Source organism: Oncorhynchus mykiss, chromosome 10 (genome assembly GCF_057628025.1).
Source record: "Oncorhynchus mykiss isolate SJ-2025 chromosome 10, ASM5762802v1, whole genome shotgun sequence".
In the NCBI taxonomy this organism is placed as follows: Eukaryota; Metazoa; Chordata; class Actinopteri; order Salmoniformes; family Salmonidae; genus Oncorhynchus; species Oncorhynchus mykiss.
Genome location: NC_143031.1, coordinates 71007501 through 71027904, shown reverse-complemented (window position 1 = coordinate 71027904; position 20404 = coordinate 71007501). Strand labels below are relative to the sequence as shown.

At 48.4% G+C, this 20404-nt stretch overlaps 1 protein-coding gene across 2 annotated transcripts in view; it reads left to right on the top strand.

Moving 5' to 3' along the window:
- Positions 1-20404, top strand: part of LOC110534558 (centlein) — a 132466-nt gene that overhangs the window by 72795 nt on the left and 39267 nt on the right. For both annotated transcript variants that reach the window (XR_016483924.1, XM_090187762.1), the window contains 6 exons: positions 3893-3984; positions 5857-6422; positions 10857-10899; positions 11803-11878; positions 12207-12460; positions 20127-20324. Coding sequence is in view for 1 of the 2 variants with exons in the window: in XM_090187762.1 (XP_090043888.1) it covers positions 3893-3984; positions 5857-6422; positions 10857-10899; positions 11803-11878; positions 12207-12460; positions 20127-20324 (1229 nt within the window). In the remaining variant the exon portion in view is untranslated. The remainder of the gene's footprint in view (positions 1-3892; positions 3985-5856; positions 6423-10856; positions 10900-11802; positions 11879-12206; positions 12461-20126; positions 20325-20404) is intronic.

Here is a 20404-nt window from a genome sequence, read left to right as displayed (position 1 = left end):
GGGGTTGAACACCACATTTTCAGTGGAATTAACAGGACAATTCAATTAAAGCCTGATCAACCTGTTCTAAATTGACTGGGATATCAAAAAGAAGGCATCTTCTTTGCATAGTGCATTCCTCCCCTCCTAATTGTAGAACGTGCATCAATTTGTCTGTGTCCCAAATGGCACCCTATTCCCTACATAGTGCACTACCTTTTATCATAGTCATATGTGCTGGTCAAAAGTAGTGCACTATATAGGGAAAAAGGTGCCATTTGGGACTCCAATCTGCATCGCTTTGTCAAATACTGAATAACTACAGTGGCCCTTTTTAATTAACGAGTTCAATAACCAATCTGTTCTCCATCACTTTAATTTACCTGATGATTAATGATGGTGTCTGTCGGCCAAATGCAAAACCAGGGCTACAAAGGATGCCACTAATTAAGATGGCGGATCCCATTGACAATCAATGGCATAATCAGAAAAGCTGAGAGAGACTGGCTTTGAAAGTAATGGTTTAACATTGTATCCTGTCTGTCACCCAATCAACCAAATTCGAGACCTATAATCTCTACCCGGCACCACCTGACTGAAAGCACGGCTACAGCCACAGAATGTTTCTGATTTATACTACTGCCTTTCACTTTATAATAACGTAAAGGCCCAATCCCAATTTTAAAAACTGTCTAGAAATATCACAGTTTGGCCCTTTTAAATTAATCCCAAGGATTGATTGTGACTAAAGTGATTATGTAATTGATTGACATACAAGATGTAAATGGAAATAGCTAACTCTGAGGCCAGCTCATCATAAACCAACACTGTAGCAGCTCAAGTCAGGCCCTGGCAACACAAACCCAGAGATCCATAGAACACGTTTACAAGCTGCCCCGGAATTTACTCTTGCGGAACCCCTCTGACCCAATCAAAGGGAGAGAAAGGTTCAAGCAGCAACCCAACCCAACCCCATCACAATCCAACCCCATCACAACCCAACCCCATCAAAATCCAACCCAACCCCATCACAACCCAACCCCATCACAATCCAACCCAACCCCATCACAATCCAACTCAACCCAACCCCATCACAATCCAACCCCATCACAATCCAACCCAACCCCATCACAATCCAACCCAACCCCATCACAACCCAACCCAACCCCATCACAATCCAACCCAACCCAACCCCATCACAATCCAACCCAACCCAACCCCATCACAATCCAAACCAACCCCATCACAATCCAAACCAACCCCATCACAATCCAACCCAACCCCATCACAATCCAACCCAACCCCATCACAATCCAACCCAACCCAACCCCATCACAATCCAACCCAACCCCATCACAATCCAACCCAACCCCATCACAATCCAACCCAACCCCATCACAATCCAACCCAACCCCATCACAATCCAACCCAACCCCATCACAACCCAACCCAACCCCATCACAATCCAACCCAACCCAACCCAACCCCATCACAATCCAACCCAACCCAACCCCATCACAACCCAACCCCATCACAATCCAACCCAACCCAACCCCATCACAATCCAACTCAACCCAACCCCATCACAATCCAACCCCATCACAATCCAACCCAACCCAACCCCATCACAATCCAACCCAACCCCATCACAACCCAACCCCATCACAATCCAACCCAACCCAACCCCATCACAATCCAACCCAACCCAACCCCATCACAATCCAACCCAACCCCATCACAATCCAACCCAACCCCATCACAATCCAACCCAACCCCATCACAATCCAACCCAACCCCATCACAATCCAACCCAACCCCATCACAATCCAACCCAACCCCATCACAATCCAACCCAACCCCATCACAATCCAACCCAACCCCATCACAATCCAACCCAACCCCATCACAATCCAACCCAACCCCATCACAATCCAACCCAACCCCATCACAATCCAACCCCATCACAATCCAACCCAACCCCATCACAATCCAACCCAACCCAACCCCATCACAACCCAACCCCATCACAATCCAACCCAACCCCATCACAATCCAATCCAACCCAACCCAACCCCATCACAATCCAACCCAACCCCATCACAACCCAACCCAACCCAACCCCATCACAATCCAACCCAACCCCATCACAATCCAACCCAACCCCATCACAATCCAACCCAACCCCATCACAATCCAACCCAACGCCATCACAATCCCGCTAACGAAAGCAAACAGATGAAAGACAGCGCTCCGTGGCGGAGACCTTTGTGGCTCGGCCCGTAAGGGGCGGGAGACGGAGGCGTGGAGGAGGAGGTGATGGGGTTGAGAAGACATTTGAGCCGTTAGACTTTAATGAATACTGTAGCATTGGGACCTCCTCCAAAGAAAAGTGACTAGAGAGCACCTGACTCCCTCCATATCAAGGTACTAGTGCCGAGGCGCCAACTCCCCAGCCACCCCCCAGCCCGGGCGCGAGCGGGATAATTGTCTCCCTATCTGGTTATGTACACAGCGCTGCGCGGCAGCCCTCGCTTATTTGGGCTCTGGTCTGATTGGATGTGACAAGTCGGCGGAGACGAAAGAGACGGCTGATTTGAAGTAACAAACTTCCCTTTCCTTTCCTTGGCCATGCAAAGGAGAATGGTGGGAGGAGCAAAGGAGAATGGCGGGAGGAGCAAAGGAGAATGGCGGGAGGAGCAAAGGAGAATGGCGGGAGGAGCAAAGGAGAATGGCGGGAGGAGCAAAGGAGAAGAGTGGATCCACCTCTTTCTTTCCCGTTCTCTCGCTCTCTCCCTCTCCCTCTCTCCCTCTCTCCCTCTCCCTCTCCCTCTCTCCCTCTCGCTCTCTCCCTCTCGCTCTCTCGCCTCTTTCTCCTGCATCTCACGACAAAAGGTCAACTGACCTGAAAAGTCGAGTGCCTGAATATTTAACATGTTCAACCTTATCTGACAAATGAGTTTCCTTGTACCTCCATGAAAGTTTAACAAGAAGGAGTGAAGGGAGGCGCAAAAGTTTTGTCTTCGTTATTATTTTGCCTCAACCTTTTTATTTACATTTTTGGGGTCAAAAAAGAGGGTAGTTCCTACACAAAACAGACAAACTCCTATTCCGTTTGTGATTTTTAAATGTATTTTTTCTCGCTTGTAGCAGCAGGGGAATCTACTCACATACTTGTTCTTCGTCTTCTTCACCGGTGAATGTTAGAAACATAATAATGACTTGTTGAACTGCTCCCAATAAAGGCCGATTTTATTGGTTGGAGAGGCGTTATTCTACTGGGTGTGGATGCATGGTGGGCTACAAAGCAAGCAGGGCAGCCAGGGTTTGTGTGTTCACAGGGGAGTTGAACATTTCTCCACGTTTGTTTAAGATCTCCAGGGGTGGGGGGGGTTGTGTTTTCACCAATGTCTGCTTTTGATTGAACATCCTAGTTGGATGCTTAGATAAAGTATTATTAGTGGTTCTTGATAAAGACTATGTCCTAGGGTTTTAGAATAGAAATGGATATTCTAGGGTAGATTTATTGATTCTAATCCCCGAATATGACAAATCACTGTCTTCAATTGCTCTTTGCGTTGGCATTTTATAATGGTTTTAGATTTCTGAATAATTGCCAAAGTGATATAATTTAGAGCTCTCTTGTCTTGAACTTGAACACGGAGGATTCAAAGGTTGACAGTCAGACACTGGCAAGTCATGTGTTATTTTCTGACACTATTTTCAGAAAAGAACAAGTAGCCTACAAGAATAGGCTTACGGCGTGAAAAGAAATCAATTAGACATAATTAATTAAAATTGATTTAATAATCTCTTTTTTTCCCTCCTTTTTCATCTACCTATGTGGCTGGCTGAAAGGAAGCAGACACTTGTCTTGTCTTTGTGTCACAATAACATGCTTTGTCCTCGTTGGCAGAGCTTCTTCACAAAGTGGCCGCTGATCCGGAGGTCAAGAACAGCACTCCCAAAAAGCCCTCTGCCGAGAGAGTGGAGCAGTCGCTGAAGAAGGTACAGTAAAGTGCTCTTTGTCACCGCCAATAAAAGAAACCCGGCGAGACAAAAGTCTTCCTCACCACAATACCTACTTAAGTTATTTCTGTAACACTGAAGTGGGGAGAAATACACTGTCTCGGCTCTTGGAAGTTTTAGGTGGAGGTTTTGTCGTTGAGCAGGCATTTTTCCGGTCAAAATAACAATTAGAAAAACATATTTGAAGAGTATTCAATGTCTGCTAGTTGTTGTAAAGGCTTTCCTCTGAGAACTACAAAACAACCACAAATTATGTTTTTTAAATGACTTCTTCCCAGGCCCCATCACTCACCGTGAGTGTGATAATCCTCCACAATGACGTTGGTGAAGTGCCGTTCGGGGGATGTTAACAGGGGATGTAAAAGCGTGCTCGTACGCCCATAACAGTCATGCAGTGGTATGTTGAAGAGAATTGAGAGGGACACAGGGAACTATTTTAACGGGGAATTAAATTGTTCCGGAATCATTTCTAGCAGATGATGCCATGGCGTCTAGCGCCAACAAATGCCATATGGCGGGCGGTTTAATGGAGACTGTCATGGCATCTATTACAGAGTGACAGTACCATGTTAGTATAATAACCAACAGGGGTCGGGAGAGGAGGGGGAGGAAGGAGGAAGGAGGGGGGGAGGAGAAGAGCAGCACTCATTTATGTTTCCAGGCATGGTGGGTAATGGAAAGACGTTTTGGGGAGGCCCGGTGAGGAGCATGCACTGTATGTGTGTGTGCGGTAAATTTGACATGTCTCACCGTAAGGCGATAATCAGGCGGACCGGAAAGCCGCCCTAATTTTGTTTGAATGGCACCGTGCTGCTTAAGCAGAGGGCAGAGCCGTGCCCAATAAAAGAGAGAGATTGCCTGGGGGTATAGCTACACCCAGCTTGTATCCACTGTTCTGTTTAACCGTTTCCACCAAAGAGACAAAGGGGTGGTCCTGTTTTCAGTGTTTAGTGATAGGTGACTGGTCGGGGGACTAGCAGTCAGATGTCTGTAGCCTCTCTAGGAGGAGGGGGGACTAGCAGTCAGATGTCTGTAGCCTCTCTAGGAGGAGGGGCGGCTAGCAGTCAGATGTCTGTAGCCTCTCTAGGAGGAGTGGGGGGGCTAGCAGTTAGATGTCTGTAGCCTCTCTAGGAGGAGAGGGGGGGGGCTAGCAGTCAGATGTCTGTAGCCTCTCTAGGAGGAGGGGGGGGCTAGCAGTTAGATGTCTGTAGCCTCTCTAGGAGGAGTGGGGGGCTAGCAGTCAGATGTCTGTAGCCTCTCTAGGAGGAGGGGGGGCTAGCAGTCAGATTTCTGTAGCCTCTAGGAGGAGGGGCGGCTAGCAGTCAGATGTCTGTAGCCTCTAGGAGGAGGGGGGGGGCTAGCAGTCAGATGTCTGTAGCCTCTAGGAGGAGGGGCGGCTAGCAGTCAGATGTCTGTAGCCTCTCTAGGAGGGTGGGTCTCAGTCAGAATGGGAGTGTTTACATTTCAGTAATTTAGCAGATGCTCTTATCCAGAGCAATTTGGGTTCAGTGCCTTGCGCAAGGGCACGTCGACAGATTTTTCAGCTAGTCGGCTTGAGAATTCGACCCAGCGACCTTTTGGTTACTGGCCCAAAGCTCTTAACCACTAGGCTACCTGCCGCTATGTTAATGGCCAAATGGTTTGTTTCAACCCTCTACTACCCTGGCCTGCACAGTTACTGCAAACACAGGTCAGAGTAGAGAGAAACACTGACACTACGCTGTTTTCGCAGTTCAAAGTTGACAGGATCTTTCTTGTTCGTAGCTTGTTCGTAGCTCATTTACAGTGAATAGAAGGTCTGACTGGGAGGTTAGTTCTGGTCCTAATGAACACTCAATGATCACCATATAGATAGAACAGTTGGAGAGGAGGACGGTGTCCATGGAGCAGGAGACAGAGAGGCTGAGGGAGGACAACCAGCACCTCCAGGAGGCCAACACAGCTCTAACCCAGGACAAGGAGCACCTCCAGGGCTCCCTGGCCCGCCTCCGCACCCAGGGGGCTGCTCGCGACGAGGCGGCCCATGCCCAGGCACTCGCCCAGGGGGAGAGACACCGCACCGAGGCCCTGGCCCTGGAGACCCAGCTGGAGGGGGCCAGGAAGGAAGCCGGACGCACCCGGCAGCAGCTGCTCCGGCTCAGGCAGGAGCTGGGCATCCTGAGGGCGGCCCGGGACTTCAACAGGAGGCAGAGAGGACCCAAGGCTAACATGCTAACAGGGCTGGCCGCAACAGCCACAGCAGGAGGAGGAATAAGTGGAGGGGCATTAGCAAACAACAAGGTCAAATTCAAAACAGGCATGCGGCCCAGAGGCCCGGCGCGGCTGCACCGCCACCGAGCGGTTGGCCCCAATCAAGCCATCGGAGGAGGAGGCCGCAGCCCTGCTAGGGACGACTGGGAGGACATAAGCGCGGACAGGTACGACACACACTTTCTCTCTCTCTCTCCCTCTCTCTCTCTCTCTCTCTCTCTCTCTCTCACCCCCTCATTATTTTCTAGGGTGGGGGGGCTTAGCGGCATCGAGGGGACACCGTGCATATGCAAAGCGTAAGCAAATGCGTGATTGAATTTTCAGCGCCTGTCTAGTTGGTATTCAAGAGCCGATGGAGGGAGAGGGAGGAAAAAAAGAAAACGACTGTCAGATCCTTTGAAATATCCTGGGACGTCTTGCTCGGAGCTTATTGACTGAAATTTGCATGCAAAATTAGCCACCTCTGCACACAGAGTTGAACTGGTGCCAAGAAAGCCCGACACTTGATATGATAAGGGGCCGACACTTGATATGATAAGAGCCCGACACTTGATATGATAAGGGGCCGACACTTGATATGATAAGGGCCCGACACTTGATATGATAAGGGCCCGACACTTGATATGATAAGAGCCCGACACTTGATATGATAAGGGCTCGACACTTGATATGATAAGGGCCCGACACTTGATATGATAAGGGCCCGACACTTGATATGATAAGGGCCCGACACTTGATATGATAAGGGCCCGACACTTGATATGATAAGGGCCCGACACTTGATATGATAAGGGCCCGACACTTGATATCTTCCAGTGATGCAGTCATGAGGCCTGAGAATTGACAGTTTGGCAGCTTGATTTAATTTTCTGGTCCTTTGCATATTCACCCCTCTCCTGACAGCAACCTAAGACATTCCCAGGCACAGGTTCCCCCCCACCACCCCAACCCCAGTCAGTTCCGTTATCTTGTGACATGTCGATTTAGGATGTGCACAGACGTTTTTTGCTCCCCACACGAACCCCCCTCTTATTCCTCTCCTCGCCTTAATTTAGTTAGATAAATTTTGAATGACCCTCCTCGGCTCGCTACCAGATGTCTACAAGCTGTTTAACACTCTCCAAATGAAGAACCATCTACAGTAATTATTTCATGTATGTTTTATGCTAAAAAGCCACTGAGCTAATGTTTATTGAGTGATGGTTGGGATGATTTGATTTCAAACACCGGCTACCCGCACCGCTGGCTGATGTTCATTTATCACAGACTCTCTCCCCCCCCTCCAGCAGTAGCCTAGCTTCACTTCACACACACACACACACACACACACATACCTCGCCTCTCCCATGACTAATTAATCTCACTGAAACCTTGGTTACTCACATGGGGAAGTTGAAACCTAACAGTGGCTGTATAAAACTATGGCATGTTTCTCCCTTGTCCCTAATGTGTCTAATAAGCAGCCGTAAGATACAGTCTTAACCTAAAAGAGGGACTTAAATACAGATGTCTTAGTTAAGTTACCTGTCAGTTGAGGTGCAGTGCTGTTAAAGCCTTCTGTGTTGCTCATGTCTCAATATTATTATGCCTATAGGTGCTTGGGAAAATGTGGCTTTTCATCCTGCAGAGAATTAGTTAAATACCAACAAAATGAAGATATCAGACTCGTTAAAGAAGTGACTGACAAGCGCCTTCCTCCGTCTTGGTTTCTGACTGTTCTTCTCACTGCCTCTGGCTCGACTTGTGGTTAGAAAGTTTCAGGAAGAAGTACCTTAAGGCTGGCGGACATTTTGAATTTTGACCACGTCAGCAGTTTGTTTGGAGAGCAGAGCAGGGCTGAGGCAGGGGCCTCCGGGAGAGTACTGTGGGGGCTAGCAGGAGGTATCTGGTATACAATATAGAGTACACCCGCACACACACACAGCCTGTCTCCCGAAGCATAGGCAGCCATGACACGACCAACACACTGTCCTGTCCACTCAGCACATCTGAGACTGATGGAATAGTAGAAGTGCCCTGCCACAGGGTATAAGATACAGTGATACAGCTCACTCCCTGATAAGGTGATCACCCCCGCCCTGGCTGAGTGTGTGCTTCAGCCCAAAGGCAGTGAGCAGGCAGGTTTTTATTTTTTATTTTTTTATTTCACCTTTATTTAACCAGGTAGGCTAGTTGAGAACAAGTTCTCCTTTACAACTGTGACCTGGCCAAGATAAAGCAAAGCAGTTCGACACATACAACAACACAGAGTTACACATGGAATAAACAAACATACAGTCAATAATACAGTAGAAAAAGTGTGTGCAAATGAGGTAAGATAAGGGAGGTAAGGCAATAAATGGGCCATGGTGGCAAAATAATTACAATATAGCAATTAAACACTGTAGTGATAGATGTGCAGAAGATGAATGTGCAAGTAGAGATGCTGGGGTGCAAAAGAGCAAGATCAATAAATAAATACAGTATGGGGATGAGGTAGTTGGATGGGCTATTTACAGATGGGCTATGTACAGGTGCAGTGATCTGTGAGTTGCTCTGACAACTGGTGCTTAAAGATAATGAGGGAGATATGAGTCTACCAGCTTCAGTGATTTTTGCAGTTCGTTCCAGTCATTGGCAGCAGAGAACTGGAAGGAAAGGCGGCCAAAGGAGGAATTGGCTTTGGGGGTGACCAGTGAGATATACCCCTGCTGGACCGGGTGCTATGGGTGGATGCTGCTATGGTGACCAGTGAGCTGAGATAAGGCAGGGCTTCACCTCGCAAAGACCTGGAGCCAGTGGGTTTGGCGACGAGTATGAAGCGAGGGCCAGCCAACGAGAGCATACAGGTTGCAGTGGTGGGAAGTATATGGGGATTTGGTGAATAAAAGGATGGCACTGTGATAGACTACATCCAATTTGTTGAGTAGAGTGTTGGAGGCTATTTTGTAAATGACATCGCCGAAGTCGAGGATCGGTAGGATGGTCAGTTTTACGAGGGTATGTTTGGCAGTATGAGTGAAGGATGTTTTGTTGCGAAATAGAAAGCCGATTCTAGATTTTATTTTGGATTGGAGATGTTTAATGTGAGTCTGGAAGGAACGTTTACAGTCTAACCAGACACCTGGGTATTTGTAGTTTTCCACATATTCTAAGTCAGAACCGTCCAGAGTAGTGATGCTGGACGGGCAGGCAGGTGCAGGCAGTGATCGGTTGAAGGGCATGCATTTAGTTTTACTTGCATTTAAGAGCAATTGGAGGCCACGGAAGCAGTGTTGTATGGCATTGAAGCTCGTTTGGAGGTTAGTTAAGACAGTGTCCAAAGAAGGTCCAGAAGTATACAGAATGGTGTTGTCTGCATAGAGGTGGATCAGAGAATCACCAGCAGCAAGAGCGACATCATTTATATATACAGAGAAGAGAGTCGGCCCGAGAATTGAAGGTAAAGACAGGCTATCTGAAGTACCTGTCAATTACAACAGCATATCATGCAAATCCAGTCTATCCAATACATCCAGCACACTGTTATAGTGAGGTCTTGACTTGTATCCACATGGTTGATTTGTATTGAAGTAGTTATTTATTCCCCTTCCTGTTGCATTGATTACATACAGTATTCAAACTATTACTTGGGTATGGTATTGTAGGCTAAATGCCTCTCTGGTGCAGGTGTGTGGTATGCTGGAATGTTCAGTGCTCAGCACAGTCTGTCAGTGGGCCAGTCTTGGGCCTTAATGGCTGGGTCCAGTCTTTTCTCCCTCCAGCCCCAGACCCCAGCTCTAGCCTCCACCCCCAGCCTGCGCCCCCCAGCCCTGGGGCCTCGGGTCTGTCATGTGGGAAGGCTGATGGTGATGTGGAGGTCTTTACCTCTGCTGCTCTCACCGCCCCACGTTAATAAAACCCACAGCGTAAATGTCACCGACTTCCACGTCAAAGGTCACTGTCGATAACGGGGGAGGTGTGCGTGTCTCCGAAACCCTTACCGCACGTCCGTCCATCAGATGGGCTCGTCTCGTCGGTGCTCAGCCATGCCACTCACACACGTCTGTCACACAGATCGCACTAATGAAGGCCACAGCAGTCTGCATACATGTTGATACACACCGTAGCACAACTGATGAGGTGGAATTCATTCAGGTCATTTCCAGGAATTCGGGAAATAAATTCAGGAATGAAATTGCACATGGAATGAGATGGAGAAAACAATACTCTGCTTGATGGTAAATGGAACATTGGATATATAAATTGTTATATACATTGGATATATAAATTGTTATATACATTGGATATATAAATTGAACTTCCATACATGCAAATTTGAAATATTACTGTGCTAATACATATTCACATTCTCTCTCTTTTTCCCACCCCTCTCTGTCTCTCTCTTTGTCTCTCTCTCTGTCTCTCTCTCTCTGTGTCTCTCTCTCTTTGTCTCTCTCTCTCTCTCTCTCTCTCTGTCTCTCTCCCTGTCTCCCTCTCTGTCTCTCTCTCTCTCTCTCTCTCTGTCTGTCTCTCTCTCTCTCTCTCTGTGTCTCTCTCTCTGTCGCTCTCTCTCTCTCTCTGTCTCTCTCGCCCTCTCTCTCTCTCTCTCTCTCTCTCTCTCTCTCTCTCTCTCGTGACAGTGGAGAGGAGTACTCTGACAGCCTGGACAGTCACCCAATCAAGGTGGGTCCATTTGGAGAAGTCTTATCTATTCTTCCATTCGCTATAACCTCCATTCAATCGACTAACAAGTCTTTACGCATAATGTGGAATTGAAGTAGTTCATTGAATTGTTAATTGAATTGTTGATTTCATTACTGGAGTGTTTATTTGTAATCGGTGAGTCAGTCAGGATGTTGCCTGGGTTTGGCCTTGCCATGTGTAGCCTATATTACACAGTGCAGTTGCTATTCTGTGCTCCACCTGGCTTTAGGCTCTGCCTCCTCTGTTCTTCCTTCCTCCTCCACCCAATGAAATCAATAGTCCAGGTTTTTCTGTGCTTGTTTTTGTCCATTGTCAACTCCTTCACTGTAATACCTGGTAGCTATTCACCAAAGGGATGTTCTGTAGGCTCTTCTATCTGTCAAATCAGATCCCTCCGTCAGCCACTCCACATGCCCCTCCGCCCGCCCTGCCCATCAGCTCCGCCCAGCCTCATCACCATGACAGTGGAGCCACGCGCGCTGTGTCACAAATCAAAGGGCTTCCGGAAGGCTCCATGTGATCAAACCAGCTCGTGATTAAACCGTACCGGTGCTCCGAGGGGGAGGGCTTTGATGTGACTACAAACGCTCTCAGGCGGTGTCACACACTCACACACACCGTGGGGCAAGGGAGTGAGGGAGCGCGGGGGTGTTTCAAAAGGCACCTGTCAAGAGAGTTGCGGCGGTATAGAGTTGCGTTCGAGTCGACGTGTGTTGTATTAAACACGTTGGGCCGCATTACGGCTCGGTGTGATTTGTCACATCGCGTTAAATGCCACATGCTGTGATTCCTGTGTGACACGACGCGGACGTCAACCTGTTGTGCTGCATTAAACGGCAGGGTTTAAAAGAGTTTCAAAACATTTTGGTTTGTCTTTTCCAGTCACACAGGTACGCAGCCGCCTCAGAACAGCCAGCGGAAGAATTCTCCAGAACACAGCCCGATGTTCCGAACCAAGGTAGCAACAACACGTTTTCATGTTTCACTCAGATTTTCACAAAACTTTATCAACTATTTAGGGGGGGGGGGACACACACACCAAAACACACACACTATCGGAAGCAACACCTGATACAAAACAAGATTCTGTTCTCTACACTGTTGTATCGGTTATATGGAATGGCTTAGTCAGTCTGATGATAGAATATCCCATACACACACACACACACACACACACACGTTTGATAACTCTCAGCAGCAGAAATCTAAATGGGGATTGTAAGTGTGTTCACCGCTCTCCTGTACATGAACACTCTGAGGAACGCACTGTGTTCTCCTCTTGTTAGGATATAAACAGAGGGAGCCAGGGGAGGAAGGAGGGAAGAGACGAAGTGAGAGAAAGAGGAGGAAGGCCCAAAGGTGCGGCTGCTGTGCCCCCGCCTCACTGCGCGGGCGCGTTCTGGCGCTCCAGCGCCATCTCGTCGTTCTACAGACCGCCCGGTGTGATGCCCAGCGCTCCTCCCAGGAGCTGCGAGACGCCAACGAGAAGATCACGTCGCAGCTCGCCCAGAGACTGAACGTCAGCAAGCAGTTCTCACAGGTACTACAGACCAGAAGAGGGGAGGACAGGCACAGAGAAAGTGGAACAAACAGAAGAGAAGGAGGGGTAGGGAAAGATAAGCAGGGGGTTGGTACAGTAACTGGGAACAAGGAAGTTGTTCTTTTTCTTTCCTCTTTTGTTTCTTCCTGTCTTTTCTTTTGTCTTTCGGTGTGTTTCTGGGGGCCCTATCCCTGGCTGCAGTGGGAGCAGCTCCTTTGCCCTTATCATGCTTAATAAGTGTGTGTCTGACAGGCCTGCCCTCGCCTGAGGAGGTCAGCACCACAGAGAAGCAGAGGAAGAGCCACAGAGCACTGAACACACTGCTGCAGTCTCCTGCAATGCTATACTATACCCTACTGACTACTATACTATACCCTACTGACTACTATTCTATACCCTACTGACTACTATACTATATCCTACTGACTACTATTCTATACTATACCCTACTGACTACTATACTATACCCTGCTGACTACTATACCATAACCTACTGACTACTATACTATAATCTACTATACTATACCCTACTGACTGCTATATTATACCCTACTGACTACTATACCCTACTGACTAATATACCCTACTGAATACTATACAATACCTTACAGACTGCTATACTATACTATAACCTCCTGACTACTATACTATACCCTACTGACTACTATAATATATCCTACGGACTGCTATACTATACCCTACTGACTGCTATATTATACTATACGATACCCTGCGGACTGCTATTACTATATTATACTCTATTGACTTCTATACTATAATGTACTATACTGACTACTATATTATTATACTATACCCTACTGACTACTATGTTATACTATAATGTACTGACTACTGTACTATACCCTACTGATTACTGAGGACAAAGGTTGCAGACCAGCTTACCTCGATAACGAGAGGGCCATGGTTTGAGACCAGACTGTTGAATCTTTTAACCATCCCACGTGGTTAAACTCTTAGACTATCGATATCGACAGAATAAGAACAAGAACAACTGAGCGTAAATATATATATTGATTGCAATTGTTCCTGAATGAGTGAGCGTTCATGTGCAAAGGATTAGCATTTAAATTGTTATAATTATCAACTGTGTGTCACACCCTGACCATGTTTTGCTTTGTATGTTTCTATGTTTTGGTTGGTCATGGTGTGAGCTGAGTGGGCATTCTATGTTACATGTCTAGTTTGTCTAGTTCTATGTTTGGCCTGATATGGTTCTCCATCAGAGGCAGGTGTTCGTCATTGTCTCTGATTGGGAACCATATTTAGGTAGCCTGTTTGGTGTTGGGTTTTGTGGGTGATTGTCCTTAGTGTCTTGATGTCCTTGTTCTGTGTGTATGTGCACCAGTATTAGGCTGTTTCGGTTTTCGTTACGTTTATTGTTTTGTAGTGTTTGTATTTAGATTCGTGTTGCTTCAGTTTAAATAAACATGGATCGCGATCTACACGCCGCATTTTGGTCCGACTCTCCTTCACACCTAGAAAACCGTGACAGAATCACCCACCACAACAGGACCAAGCGGCGTGGTAACGGGCAACCGCAACAGCGTCGCAAAGAGGAATGGACTTGGGACGATGTATTGGACAGCAAGGGTTGCTACACATGGGAGGAGATCCTGACGGGAAAGGATCGCCTTCCATGGGAACAGGTGGAGGCAGCTAGGAGAGCAGAGGCAGCTGGAGAGAGGAGCCGGCGATATGAGGGAACACGGCTGGCAAGCCCGAGAGTCAGCCCCAAAAATGTATTGGGGGGGGCACACAGGAAGTGTGGCGAAGCCAGGTAGGAGACCTGCGCCAACTTCCTGTGCTTACCGGGGGCGAGAGAGACCGGGCAGGCACTGTGTTATGCGGTGGAGCGCACGGTGTCCCCAGTGCGGGTGCACAGGCCGGTGCGGTACATTCCAGCTCCGCGTATCGGCCGGGCTAGAGTGGGCATCGAGCCAAGTGCCATGAAGCCGGCTCTACCCATCTGGTCTCCATTGCGTCTCCTTGGGCCGGCTTACATGGCACCAACCTTGCGTACGGTGTCCCCGGTTCGCCTGCATAGCCCAGTGCGGGCTATTCCACCTCGCCGCACTGGCAGGGCGACCGGGACCATTCAACCGGGTAAGGTTGGGCAGGCTCGATGCTCAAGAGCTCCAGTGCGCCTGCACGGCCCGGTCTATCCGCCCCCCGTACCAGGCTGTCTCTCCGGTCCATCCTTACAGGGGCTCCCTCCTCTCCAGCGCTGCCAGAGCCTTCCTCTCCAGCGCCGCCTGAGCCACCCGTCTGCCCAGCGCCGCCAGTGCCGCCCGTCTGCCCAGCGCCGCCAGTGCCGCCCGTCTGCCCAGTGCCGCCCGTCTGCCCAGTGCCGCCCGTCTGCCCAGCGCCGCCCGTCTGCCCAGTGCCGCCAGTGCCGCCCGTCTGCCCAGCGCTGCCAGTGCCGCCCGTCTGCCAGGAGCCGCCAGTGCCGCCCGTCAGCCAGGGGCCGCCAGCGCCGCCAGTCAGCCAGGGGCCGCCAGTGCCGCCAGTCAGTCGGTTTTCGTTACGTTTATTGTTTTGTAGTGTTTGTATTTAGATTCGTGTTGCTTCAGTTTAAATAAACATGGATCGCGATCTACACGCCGCATTTTGGTCCGACTCTCCTTCACACCTAGAAAACCGTGACACTGTGTGTTGTCTTATCTCAGTCGAACCCCACTTCCCTTTTGTACACCAAGCCGCGATGCCGGTTTATCCCACTAGGGAAACTCCGTTATCATATCCCTGTAACTATCTACTGCTTGTTTATGCATTTCTGTGAATTACTTAGTTAGTAAATAAATGATTTTAAGACAATTGATGTATGGATGACTCATAGTGAAGACTGGGTTCGTGCAGATAACCAACAATTTACGACGTTTGGAATGAGACTAACGTGAGGTAAAGAAGAATTCATTAATCAGAAGACTATTGATCAGATATGAAAATATCTGAAAAGTTATATTAGGAAAATTATAACTTTGTAATCTGAGTATTTTCCTTGGTGCCCTGACTTCCTAGTTAATTACAGTTACATGATTAATCAGTCTAATAATAATGGTAATAATAATTACAGAGAGTCATTTGATAAAGATTAATCTTCAGTTTAATGATGCCAAAGACACGACACTATGTACAGTACTTCTGTCTGAGACTGCCATCGTTGATGTTGTTTATGGGGACATCAAAATGAAGGTTGTTGGATCATATCTCACCATTCAGAGTGTCAAAGCCAATGACCAATTTTCAAAACTGTGTTTTACCCACGTGTTCTGGCTCTGGACCAACCCATTGGTTTCTGGGACCAATCAGACAGTTTAAAATGTATTTCCGTTCTAAAAATCGTTGGGGAGGCACTCAAATGCAGACTCATTGCGGAGAAGAAACTAACATCCGCGCCTTGGTGTAGAGTTTGTGTAGCCAGGCAAATTCTTCCATGACCTGACCTCCTCTTTCGCTCTCTCTCACGGCCTCATACACATACACACACGTTCTCTCTCTCTCACACACACACACCAGGCCGTATGGTAGTTAGTGGGACTGGCAGGAGGCCCCTGTTGGGTAGGAGCAGGCAGAGCCCCGACCAGCCCCAACCCACTGGAGGCCTGATTAGGAGTGTGTGTGATACACACAGGTCAAAGAGCACAGGAGCCCCGCTGCTCTGGAAGTGGCCTCCGGGTTCCGGCCCCTACCTAGCTATCGTAGAATAGAACAGCCAGGGCCCCGAGGAGACCTAAGACACTGGCTCTGCGGCATTAATGACACACACATACAAATGCACACACACACACTCTTACACACATGCACAAACACCTAGAAACAGAGATAGACACACACTTTTCTCTGCTTGGGCTGACCAGAAAGAAACAGCAGTAGTTGTCTTTTACTCCTGCAGTATTAATGCCACTGCAGCAGAAGTTGTCCAAGACTCTGAGCTCTCAGCTAGAAAACAGGGATCATTCCTCCTATAAAGGGCACAAGGTCCTGTGCTGTTGGCTGGTATCCGGCTGGCCCCTGCCTGCCTGCTAGCTCTCTGACTCAGAGTCCAAAACTCTGGCTCTAATTGGCTTAGCCCGGCGCCTCGGGGGCTGTCATGTGAAAAGGTATGATGACAGTGTCAGAGACCGAGAAGAAGAGCTACCTCGTTTGTTTGGCTCCTTAGTGGTGTCCTGTAGTATCCTGTTACTTCAAGTTGTGTGTTATTGAAATGTGAATCAGGCTGTCTGTGTCTGTGAGGGAGAGAGCGAGATAGAGGGGGAGAGGTAGCGAGCGAGAGGGGGAGGTAGAGAGACAAAGCGAGAGAAGTGGCGTACCCTTTCAGCCTAAGTGGAACATGTGTCTCTACAGCACAGTGACACTTTCATCAGTCAATCACACCACGCCAGCCACCTCATCCCCACAGACCTCTCTGTCAGGAACCAGACTGCAAAAGCTGTCAGAGACACACACACACAGAGAGAGACACACACACTCACAGACACACACACACACACAGAGACACACACACACACAGAGACACACACACACACACACACACAGAGAGACACACACACACACACACACACACACACATACACACACAGAGAGAGAGACACACACACAGACACACACACACACACACACACACACGGCAGAGTGCTTTGTGAGGTATTTCCACCCTGTTCCCTCTCCATAATTGCCGTCAGTCTGTAAAACGTGACCCTCTTAATGGTGCTCTCTGTTCCCTGACTTCTGTCTTTGTACTTTCTATTCAACAAGGTGGGAAGGAAAGGCATGAGAAAGAGAGAGTCTGTTAGGAAAATGAAGGATAATTAGGCTACGGGGGGGGGGGACGTTGTCCTCTAACACTCTTTTCTTCTCCCTCTCCTCTCGTTTGAGGAACGAGGGAAGCGACAGAAGCTTAGAGGAACCTCCTCTGGGTGACAGGTGAGATGTCCTACGGTAATTTCTGAAAATGTTCCTCCCGCTGTAAAGAAACGTCGGTCACGCATATTAACCGAACGGGATAATTTGGGTCTGGAATCGGGCACCTCGCACCCCTCCCGAAACCTCCCCCTCTACCTCGTTCTACAATTGAACGAACCCGACCCCGTAATCTCCAGGTGTGGATCGGCCCAGCTCCCATCCTGCCCGGAAGAGGCTGGGATTACCACAGGATTAGAGGGGTAAAACAGACACGGCTGACAGGGAGAAGAGGGGTTTTTCTGGGTCTAGGCTTTTTATGCCCAGGCACATGACAGAGCCTGGCACTTAAATCCTGGTGACGGACACTATAAAGGTACAACATAATAAAGATGGGTCCACTGCTGCCTTCAGTTGTCTTTCCAGGAATCTCTGGTTCATCTAAAGTCTAGAATCGAAGGTCGTGGCTGTTGGTCCTTGAGTTCTATGATGTTAGTATGAGTATCTCTCATTTAGAACAGAGGATAAGTATTGTGTCGTCACTCTGCCGTGGCTTGATGTTTCTCTGCTGTTATTCTAGAAGGATGATACTGGTGTTGTCTCGTGTCCATTTTCAAGGTGTTGTACGTATGTCTGGGTCTAGGTCATGTTAGGCTAGCGTTCGTTTGTAGTGGTTGAGGAACTGAGCCAGGCCAAAATGAGGGATGTGTACTGTACCACTGTGTGTGTCTGTGACTATGTGGTTCCTTTGCTATTTTCGGAGCCACCGGCCTCATTATTTATCCTGCTAATGATTCGGTATCACTTGGAATGGCACCAGCGAGACCACTGCCCTAGAGAGGCGAGAGAGGGGGGGAGAGGAACCGAAATGGAGATAGCAGGAGGGGAGAGAGTGCAAGAGTGGTAGAGGGAGAGAGAGCGGGAAAAGAGAGAGAGGAACAGAAATAGACAGAACGGGAGGGAGAGGAGAAAGCGCAAGCGAGGGAGAGTAGTGAGCGAGAGTGGGGGAGAGAGGAAGAACGAGAAAGAGAGAGGGGGGTGAGAGATAGAGAGAGAGAGACTTCAGCTGGGCAGCCTAATGGTCCCACCATGCATCAGAGTCAGTGTCAGTGTCATCTCTCACCAGACCCAGGGCTGAAAATGGCCCCTCTGAAATCAAAGCCTGTCTTACGGGAAGTGTCATCAATGCCACTCTTAACACACCCATACACACACACACACGACCCAGCAGCAGAAGCAGCCCCCCTCTCTCTGTCTCTCTCAGTGGGGATATGGCCTGTGAGCCTTCACAGAGGAGGAAACCTAAAACAAGAGGGATTCTACTAAGAGGTGTCAGCAGGCAACCAGATATCAATAACCTCCATGTATGCAGAGCAGAGAGGCCACCCCTGGGACTACTGTGGTTTCCAGGATGGTTGGGAGGGTGTGGGGGGGTTGGGATGGTGTGGGGGGGTTGAGAGGGTGTGTGTACCACACATATCACCTTCTCCTTATTTGCGCTACAAAGTGAGCATTATGTTTGATATGATACCAGATCATATTATTGTGGAAATGATAAATTAGACAACAGAAAAGCATTGAATACATTGAGGTTGATAATATGCATGCGGTTTAAACCGTTTAGCCCCAAAGCAAATGTTTACCATGTCTGATACGCTGCTACAGTAGGGTAGATGATTACCGAGCAGTATTATCCTACAATTCCTCCCTCGCTCTTACTAACTCTCTCTCGCTCGCTCGCTCGCTCCGCTTCTAAACCAAACCCAGCTCAACTCCCTCCGTCCCAGGGTGCACTCTGATTCTACTGGATGGCTCTATTACGCCTGCCAATCAGGGTTAGAGAATTAGGGCCCTTCGGCTGGCCGCGCGTCAGAGTCCTCCTCGTCTTCATTAAGTTGGAAACAGGATGTAATGACAGTTACTGTTCAGTTACGCTGTAGAAGAATATACAGTAACTTTCAAAAGGACTTTCAGTTTGTCCATCATAAGGGGCTGGTTTCCTGGACATAGATTAAACCTAATCCTTTAAAAGCATGTTCAATGAATCCATTGAGAGGGATTTTTTTTATCCACCAACGGGTTCAACCTGTGTTCACTTGTTTCACTGCTTCATCTGTACATGCCTACTGTAGTGTAGTGTACTTGTTTGTAGACACAAAGCATCTCAGAGTAGGAGTGCTGATCTAGGATCTGTCCATACAATCTTATCTAGGATGATCTAAAAGGCCAAACTGATCCTGGATCAGCACTCCTACTCTGACTCTTCGTGGATCCGTATTCTGATTTTAACTGAGGACGTGGTTGGTGCTCTGTTAGATTGTTCCTCTCAGGGTGTCCAATACTCATGTCTCAGGTCTGGTCCAACTTTCTCACCACCTCTCACTGGATACACAGACAGAATAACAACAGAAGTGGTGGTCAAACTTAGATTTTTACATGATGCCACTACAGCAGTAGCAGGGACACTTTCAGACTCTCATTATCCTTTGTCACATTTTCTTTAAGTCTTCTCAATCTATGAGTGCTGCTCTGACAACCTCGTGTACGTTCTGACCTGCTTTAGTTTTTCAATCACAAAACAACTATTTTTGTCTTTATATATATGTTGCAGGTCCAGGAATTCTAGCTCACTTGACTTTTCCCTTCACTTTCTTCATACTACAGGTCCAGGTATCTAACCTTATATCCTGCAGTACTTTCTGACTACCTCTCTCTCTGCTCCCGGTGTGTTTAATGGTGTTCCCAGAAGCTGACCTCTGACCTGGCGGGTGTAGAGCAGCAGAAGAAGGTGCTGGAGATGGAGCTGGAGCAGTGGAGGCAGATCCACAGGACCAACACCCCCCAGCAGCTCCCCTCTACCGCCCCCCAGCCCCTGGAGACCCCCAGCCCTCCTGTCCTTAAAGCCCTGGAGGCGGAGGTCAAACATCTCCACACTAAACTGAAGGTTAGTGGTCAGACGATAGAGGAAGCAGGAGGTCACTGCAATAGGTATACAGTATTTATTTGTATCATTCAACCTTTATT